The sequence below is a fragment of the Penaeus chinensis genome, chromosome 7, assembly GCF_019202785.1.
Source record: "Penaeus chinensis breed Huanghai No. 1 chromosome 7, ASM1920278v2, whole genome shotgun sequence".
NCBI lineage: Eukaryota > Metazoa > Arthropoda > Malacostraca > Decapoda > Penaeidae > Penaeus > Penaeus chinensis.
The window spans coordinates 15,851,293-15,861,292 of record NC_061825.1 but is presented as its reverse complement, the minus strand read 5'-3'; the positions used below and the strand labels follow the sequence as shown (position 1 = coordinate 15,861,292).

General features: G+C 37.6%; 1 protein-coding gene across 3 annotated transcripts in view; it reads right to left on the bottom strand.

The window, feature by feature from the left end:
• Positions 1 to 10,000, bottom strand: part of LOC125027099 (PH and SEC7 domain-containing protein-like) — a 42,047-nt gene that overhangs the window by 7,206 nt on the left and 24,841 nt on the right. For 2 of the 3 annotated variants that reach the window (XM_047615915.1, XM_047615914.1), the window contains 7 exons: positions 9,688 to 9,741; positions 7,548 to 9,153; positions 4,833 to 5,026; positions 4,369 to 4,561; positions 1,862 to 2,040; positions 1,243 to 1,474; positions 927 to 1,071 (listed from right to left, as the gene is read on the bottom strand). In XM_047615915.1, the coding sequence (XP_047471871.1) occupies positions 927 to 1,071; positions 1,243 to 1,474; positions 1,862 to 2,040; positions 4,369 to 4,561; positions 4,833 to 5,026; positions 7,548 to 9,153; positions 9,688 to 9,741 (2,603 nt within the window). The remainder of the gene's footprint in view (positions 1 to 926; positions 1,072 to 1,242; positions 1,475 to 1,861; positions 2,041 to 4,368; positions 4,562 to 4,832; positions 5,027 to 7,547; positions 9,154 to 9,687; positions 9,742 to 10,000) is intronic. The other variant, XM_047615916.1, reaches the window with a different exon arrangement.

Here is a 10,000-nt window from a genome sequence, read left to right as displayed (position 1 = left end):
AAGTTTCAAATAAATTTCTGTATAGCTTATCTAACCCTCTTTAAATGACACTGGCTCCTAATAAAAACTGGTGGCTGGGAGCCACTCATATCCAACTTGACTAGATAGAATGATGTCTCCCCTATCACCAAGTTATTTTCTGGAGTATTTAAACTCTTGACATTCATGTTGTGCCTCACATAACAATGTAACTATGTGTTGCATATCATATCATATCATATCATATCATATCATATCATATTATATCATATAATATATGTATATATATATGAATATTTTTTATTTATTGAAATGATTTTTCTATTTTACAATTATGTGCAATGTCCAGTCATTTCTAGAAAAAATTCTAGAAAATCACCAAAATACATGATTTTAGGGACTATGTGTGGACTTAACCCCTATGATCTGGATAATGTGACCATACCATCATAAACAAAATTTGGCTTGAGTGCTAACAATGCCATCATGGGAAAATCTGGCTGTGGGCCAAGGTGATGGGAATTTGCCATCTTGAGCATTTCAGCTGAATGACAAGGTGATGGGAAAGACTCACCACAGGTGCACAAACCTCTTGGAGGGTGAATAGACTCATTTGGCATTTAGAAAGGGGCTTTTGTTTGATTTCCATTGATAAACAAATGTGAAATGTAATGTAATATATTCCAGCAGACATTTTTTATCTCACTACACAAATATCTATTTACATCTATTTTGGGCCAGATATGTTGCTGTGAAGAGAGTTTAAGAAGGTAAAAGAAAATCAGTTAACAAAGAATTAAAATAACAACAAAAATCATAATAGTGATAATGATGAAGAAATATAATGCATTATTTACAAAATAACAATAAGAATAACAAATGCACAATATACCATAAAAATACAAATAAAACAGAGTTACACTTCAACAAGCTGCATATCTACATACCAAGTTTAGTTTGGTGATGCTGCAAGGTAGGAGAGGTCGCTGGAACTTGCGCTGGGACCCAACTGCCCCTGGAAGAGGTGGGGCAGACAAGCTAGCTGCCACTAAGTTGATTGTGTCTATCCAGGCTTGGAGTTCTTTGCTATCACTGGGAATCAATACAGTAGAGAAAATGAGCGAGCAGGAAGACCGTGTTCTTTTTTTTCAACACAGACTTTCATAGTAATAATAATAATAATTAGAAATATGAAAAAAAAAAAAAAAAATGATACAGTAATACAAGTATAACATCAGTGTCGAGAACATTATCATCCTTTACCTAGTTTGTAGTAAATATTCTGCTTGATCGGCAGTTTGTAATCGGAATACATGTTCTTTCTTAGAATAATCGTGAGCTCTAGTTGCAAGAGCATGATGTAGTCGGATGGCATTGTGCCCTAACTGAGCATGCTGTGGGCCGCGTCTCGCACCTTGTTCATCTTTGTGTAGATATAACACCAAGTCTTGAACAACGCAGAACCACATCTTCCATGATCGTTTCCCAAATGCAGCTGTTCCACAGATTTTATTTAAGATTAATTAGGTAACCATTCAATAAAAGGAAATATAAAAATTCCTAATATTCTTCCTCCTCATATAACCTAGTAAATTAATAAATAAAATTAATATCTAAAAGTCATAATAATAATAATAATAATAATAATAATAATAATAATAATAATAAAAATATTAATAAATAAATAATAACAAAAAAGATGTTTATAAGAAATCAATTACAATGTGACTGGGTATGACTTAGTAACAGTAGAATAAAACATGCATTCCTGCATGAATAAATGCTGTTTCATATAAATTCATTCTCGCTGTTATTAGCAATTTGATCTTGCCAATTAATATTTTTTTAGGTAAACTTCAGAAGAAAAAGAAGAAGCACTTACTCTTTTTTCCATTTGGGTCTGTGCAGCATTTTCGCATAATGTAGCCCTTTTTGTAGACAATGCCATTGCCCGTAGGTGGAGATAAGAATGGGTTACTCCCAACAACTACGCCCTGAGAATCACCACTTGAACTGCCTGTCTTCGATGTCCCAGTGCCTTCAGTGTCAACATCGTCATCTCTATGAGGACAAATACAACATGAAAGCATGTAAAAATAGCTAGCAATGAATTAAAAGGCACATCTCCATTCAGTATAACTTCACTTCCCCACCCTAACCATCATCAAAGCCACATCTTCTACCAGAACATAGCAAGTCACCATTATCTTCTATACAAGTCATAAAGGAAAAGTGCAAACAAAAGCATTCAAACCTGTTGGAAGTTTCTCACTCTCTAGACATGCTATTGCTTCCAAGGCCTGCTTAAGAAATAATGTGTAATGTTACAGTCAAACATTCTGAAATAAATCATCTCTATAAATCTCCTGACTCTGTACTAATCCTGACAAATAAAGTGAAACAGTGCTCTTATACTCATTTCCTTGAAAACACTCCAAGGCAAGTTTTAGCTTAAACATAAGTGCTGCCTACATACAAATCAGCAGTGTTAGTGGGTGGCCTCAGGAATGGCACTACAAAAGCAGAAATTGGGGTTCCATGTATTCTCTTAACTTTTTTACAACTTACACAGTCCTCTAACTTTCAGCATACACTCACTCATTCTGATGCTTTTTACCCTGGCTGTGAGTAAACAATACAGTGAAGGAAATAAACCGGCTTGCAGTTCTCAAGCATCAACAAAGTTATAAGAAGCACAAGGCACACAAAAGAGCACACTTATTCATCTTTGTAAAGTTTATTCACAGCTATCATTTCATGAACTCTCATTGATCATAAAGGCACTTTGACAACAACACATTCAATTCCTCTAACTTTACTTATTTAATCTCAGTCCCTCAATCTTGTCACTTTAGCATCATTTAAACATGCAAAGTACAGCAAAGTTTTCTATTTGTCACTCTTTCAAACAATCTACATTTTCAGTCTCATTGCTTGGTTGGGTATTTGTCTGATTATTTCACTGCCTGTCCATCCAAGTATCATATCCATACCTCTCACTCACACACACTCACCCTAATACATACATACATACATACACATACACACACACACACACACACACACACACACACACACACACACACACACACACACACACACGCACACACACACACACGCGCGCGCAAGCGCGTGCACACACGCATGCATGCATGCACGCACAAACACACACACAAAGACACGCACACACACACACGCACACACACACACACACCCAAACACACACACACACACACACACACACACACACACACACACACATATGCACGTGTGCACACACGCACACGCACACACATTCACTCTACACACACACACACACACACACACACACACACACACACACACACACACACACACACACACCACACACACACACACCACACACACACACACACACACACACACACACACACACACACACACACACACACACACACACACACACACATTCACTCTACACACACATATAAACATACACACACACACACACATACACACACACACACACACACACACACACACACACACACACACACACACACACACACACACACACACACACACACATTCACTCTACACACACATATAAACATACACACAGATAATAAACACACTATACACACTACACAAACACACACACACCCACCCTCCCACACCCACACACACTCACTCTCTCTCATTCTACATACACATATTTCATAAAGTAAAGCTCTAGTTGTCAATCTCTCATACAACTTTATGCAGACTTTCTTACAGTATATATGTTTCTACTTACTATTAAGCCAAATACATTATTTTTATATCTACTGTTTATTGTACATTTACTCTACTAAAGAAATACATATCAACTTACTAACTTCCTCCTCTCCATTTACACTCACTCTTTTTCTCCCAATTTCCATCATCATATTTTAAAAGATTTTCACAAGCAGGCTCATCAATAAATGTATGTGTAAAGAGATAAAACCAAACTTACAATGACTTTGTCCACAGAATGCTAAAGCAAATAAAACAATTACAAGGCTCATCATACAGCAACACCTAAGAATTAAATACATACTTCAACCTGACATCAACATATCCATAGTGTTTCACCACTGATTCGACACACAAGTCTGCTTTGCTGAGGTGCAGAGTTTAAGACAAACAGCGCAATGGAAAAAGACAAGAGACAAACCTGCTGTAATTTGAGTAAATGACAAACAGGTTCAGAGATCAGCAAGAAATTTGAGACAGTCGCTTCTTACCACTATTTTCTGTTCTTTCAACCAACACTCTGATACATTCTCATTCAACTCTACTTTTGATGATCTATGGATTTATTAGTAAAGAAAATCAAAACATCTCACTCTACGATTAATCAGACAAAAAAAATCATGGTTTACTTACGTAGCCCACTGCAAAGGCTGGCTTCGCATGGCTTGGTAGAGGGACTTGAGCACTTCTCTGGGAAAATTCTCTCCATCATTCAAATCTGCGAGGTTGTCGATGAATTCATTGCAAGTCATCTTCCGCCCTACACTTTGCCCATGCAAGTCGGTGTTCAATAGCATCAAAGCACAAGTGAGGGTGTGAACAGCATCTGCCACATTAATTACAAAATTAGTCTCTAACCACTACCCAAATTTATTACATAATTAATGTCTCTAGATTTAAACAATTCATGTTCCATGGAGCAACAAATCTTCATAATCTAAATGTGCTAACTTGTCATAACATAAATCTTATGGAAAAAAAAAAAAAAAAAAATTAAGAAAAATAAGCACAAGAAAGGTTTCATAAGTAAAAAGAAAAAATAATAAAAATTAAAAACAAATTCTACATAAGCTACATGGGCCTTTTTCAATCTATACCTTGGGAGTTGAAAGTGCCTGGGTTGCAGTCAAGATATCTCCTGGAGAAATGGACTAACACACGCTCTCTCTCTTGCGTCTCACCAGTTAGGCAGAATTTGTCAAGGAATTTCCGAAGGGCTTTATCCAGGGTGTCACCCCGGAAATCAAAATAGTTCAGATATTCTTCTGCAACTGCCCGACTGAATTCATTGCTGAAGAAGCCAGGAGATTTATGATGAGCATTTTGAGTAACAATGTTTAGAATAATACACAAACAATTGCTACCACACACACATACACACATACACACACACACACACACACACACACACACACACACACACACACACTCTCACACACACACTCTCACTCTCACACACTCTCACTCTCACACACTCTCACTCTCACACACTCTCACTCTCACACTCTCTCACACACACTCACACTCACATACACATTCACACACTCACACAAACACTAAGGCACTTGCACTCGCACTCACACTCACAACTTTCTTACAATAAGACAGATGTTATACAGAAAAAAAGGTCAATACTGCCTTGCCTCCTTGGTATCCTTTATCACAAAGCCAAATTCAGACACCTAATACACTTTTTAAGTATTGGATCTGGTTGACAGATGTCAACATTGTGAAAAAAAATTACTAAATGGCAGGTGTCAGGAAAGCATTGTCATGGAAAAATTTGGCTGAGGGCTTGGGTGATCAGAATGTCATCATGAGATGTTTCTGAGTGGTGGGTGACAGGGAATCTCAATGTGAATACACACAGCTCTTGGAGGGAGATTAATCAGTGAGCATTATTTCCACCAGTAACTGAGGATGGAATGAACCATCTATGAACCATGTCTGGAAGAGTGCAATCCAGCAAGGAAACTAGAATAAGTGCTAATAGCATAACAAAAAGGAGGTAAGGATACTGAATGTGAGCACTCATGTGGGCCAGGCTACAAGACACACACCTGGTACAGTCATCACTCAAGTAAGCCTATTTATATTTGTTGGGCCAATAACAATCTCTGTCACCCATGTGTCTATGGGTGGGGGGGGGGGGGGTGTATGTGTGTACAAGGGGCACATGGGTGGGTGCTAGCCAGGGTTGGTACATGCATATGCTTGCTTGCCTATGTGTGCATGTGTTTATTTGAATGTGTGTATGCATGATAATATAAAACAATAACCAGAATGAATTAACAGTTCAAAAAATGAGTTGAATATACTCAAATTAATCATAAATCTTTCTAACAGTAATATACCTAATAATGGAAATGGCTAACTCTTTGGGACATACAGTAGTTTTAACTTATAGGCTAAAGGTAGGGCATAGCTTTTAAGTAGTTAAATATGAGGCAAGAATATGCAATCTCTGTGATGTAGATATTACCAGGTAAGTTTAGGTTAGGAAAGGATGGGACAAGATGAGTTTGATTAGGTTAGCTTAGTTGGAGCATAGTAATGGACATGATGCTGAGTTAGCACATATTTGCTCCACACAGAGACCATGCACTAACACTGATACAGTAGGTATAGCTACTGCCTATAATTAAATACTTAAAATTATAACAGAATACCATAACCTATAAATATGAAGTATTCTTTATCAAACAAACCTTACTGATGCATAGCCATTATTATGCAGAACCAATAATGAAATATTTTGTTTCCAAAATTTTACATGTTAATTGTTGAACAAATACTTATATAGAAGTAATTTTAAATATTACAATTTACTTAAAAACAATTTTGTTATCAATAATGTTACCAATATTAATCTTACAAATAACCCTCAATTCTGTGACAATACAAAAATATAAAATCCTTGCTCTGGAATAGGATGAGGTGGATTTAACAAAGGTAGTCTCACATCGAGATTGTTTATATTTCTCTCATTAACACTCTTTTTCTAAATCCCTAAGCCACTATGATGGTTGAACGATTATGAAAATCATGGTGACCAGCATACTGCAGAGCCCCCCTAAAAATATACCTATTTCTATATTTATAATTGTCAGCCATGGAAATTCATCATGTAAAATATCTTCCTACTGTCATAATGTAGCATTACTTGAATTAATTTTTTAACTACTCAACTGACTTTGGTTGCACCACAGAGGTATTTTGCTTTTTGTTATCCAAATGTTGGATTACGGAGATATAGGCTAGCTGACAGATACTGAAAATGACAAACTGACCCATCCACCATGAACAAATAGCAAATGCATGATAACCTCAAACTAATAAAATCTTTGAAGAACAAATATATTTTCCTATATCCTCATTTTTCACTCTAAAATACTCATGCTAAAATGTACTTATATCTAACAATTTTTCAATAAATTATCAAGCCCTTTCTTGATACTTCCTACTCTTATAAACTCCTTTGTTGACAGAATAAATGAAGTAAATATATGATAATGTATTGAAGGGAAGCATGAAGGGTGATGTTACTCAAATATATATTTGTAACAGGTTAGAGCAAGAAATATACAAAAATTTGCAGCCAAACACAAGCTGTAAGGGTTCCATAAGTGACCAATAGAAAAAGTATTTGCCTTAACATGTTATGCCTCTTCCTAGACATATAACAGAAATACAGCTTGAGTTGACTTAACAAAAGCCAGTACAGGAAGCAACATAGTTCAATTAAGACAGATTACGGAAAAAAATGTTTAGCCTAATTGCAGATTTACAAGAACCCTTTCAAAGTCACTTACTTTTTGGACAGATGGCGAGATACATCTGATTTCTTGAAGCCGTCAAGGGAGATCAGCCTCTTGGCCAGCCGGACTGCAGATGGGATGTCTACCGCCTTAGGACTGTAGTGGAAGCTGTGTAGGGAGTCAATATCTGATTCATCCTCACTGAGAGGAGGGGAAGTAGTACTTGAGGTGCGAATGGAGGTCTTGCCTGCATCCTCTTCTGAAAGACAGGTAATTTCATCCTCAGATTCACGCAACTCCTGGTAGGCAAGGGTATCTGGGGACAGAGTGCCTGACCCAGGTGTGGGAGGCCTTGTGTTAGTTGGGGTCAGGTCGGGGTCACACGATGCATCATAACTGTCCTGTGGGTCATGATGTATCTGCTCATCGCCTCGGCTTAACTGCGTTGGTCTTCTTCTTGAGCTGTTCATGTCAGGGCCTTCCACTCGTATCACAATGCGATTTTCATCCTGTTTCCTTACTTTGGCTTTATCAGTGACTAGACTTCTACTTTCAGTTGTCATTACACCCCCCATATTATGTCCATTAGGAAGTAAATCTTTGGCACCAAAACCGTTGGCATGAGCAGAAGGGATTTGTAATGTTGGCGTTGTATCGTCCCACTCAAGTTCATCAGGCACATCAGTGTCCGGACTAGTTAGGCTAGAGCTATTAGAGCACACATTCTCTGATCGGTTAGAGCTGCCTAAGGAATCCCGGCCACTACACATTTTATCGTACACTCCACTACATGAGTACTGCATGGAGGAGGTGGGAGACTGGGGGGAAGTAGGGGAGGGTGACCGAATCAATGGGCTATCAGAGTCATGACTTGAATGAACACTACCTGGGGAAGTTGGGGCATTGAATGTCCACACAATGCGATGATCACACTCCTCACTGGGGACAGGGGAATTACTGGGGTCATCACGGGTATCTAGCAGCGTGTTTAGTGAAGACGTAACATCATCATCAAGCTCTATGTTAACAGCACACATATTATCCTTCTGATACTGTAAATGGTCCTCAGACTTGGATATTCTCACTGCCGTGCTAGTTGGGGGATAAGTAAATTGCACACCGCTAGGATTACTGTCAGCTGAGACCGGCGAACACAAACTCTGCGGACTTCCCACTTCATGCTTGGCTAGCCTGCCACCACCTAAGTATATTTCATTAGGACTCGTAGGGACACTACAGCTACCTGACTTTCTTAAATCATCAACAGTTCTCTGCTGCGGAAGCCAACTGGGATCGTGGGAAGTCCGTGAGAGATTCAAGATCAGATCACCTGTCATCAAGTATGCTTCATTTTTGGGCTTCTGCTTGTTGCGCTCATTTTCCGTTGTAGTTCTATCTTTCACGTGTATACCATTCTCAGACGCCGTGTGGTTTGAGCCATGGCTGATGGTCGCACGGTCTGAGGCATCTGAAAGCGTAGGGCTGGGGAGAGATGGAGGTGTGGATGATGATTGCTCTGGCGGTGTTCGGCTCGATGATTTCTTGGCCTTGATGTGTCTTACCCCTTGCAAATCATCTCGGGTTATGGCAGTTCGCAACACATCAGAGTTGTTTGGAGTAGCCAAGTACTGCTGCACTCGCTGCTGAATCCCTGCATCTGCTGATGAGATGTTAAACACAAGGTCAAAAACGCCACTATTTTGTATGTTTATTAGAATAACAAAAAGAAATCTTACACAGATTAACATTTCAATCAATTTAAGTAAAGCATATAATTATTTTCCTGTAATTTCAAATATCAACATATCAAAATATTGTAAGATTACATACAATAATCATTACTGTAACAGACATATAAAATATTACTTTGTAAAACTATGGCCTAGATAAATCTGTTAACTTTAAACAATATAAGAGCATACTATATGCTCAATAGAAAAGTGTACTATGTATTCTTATAAATGTATGCTACTGTACACTTTTGTGTACATAACTACATATATATTTTAACTGATGAATATTTTCTTGTTATTCTATCCCACATTAAGTTCAGTTCTTGGTGGTTGAAAGAACTAAGCAGTCCCACAGGATGGAGTTCTTGCTTAAACTTATACTAAGTATCCAAGTAAGTAAGTATAGGAAAGTGTTATCAACACAGCTAATGGAAAATAAAGATGAAGAAAAAAGTTCTTACCAGTTTTTAATTTTAGCGTCACTTCTGAAGCCGATAAACGCAGGCAATTAAGGACTGAAAGAAGAAATAAAATAGAAGAATTATCCCATAGTATCTCCAACTTTCAAACAAGAATCACTTCAGGACCTTCAGTTTTAGTATCAAAAGAAGACAAAGAGAAACTGTATTCAAAAGATAAATTTGTTAAATGGGGATACAGCACTCTTCAGTTCTGAAAAAAAATCAATAATCATGAATAATACTACACTACAATATGGGAGCAACTAAACAAAATAAGCATATTATGCCAAAAAGCACAAAATACATTTGCTTT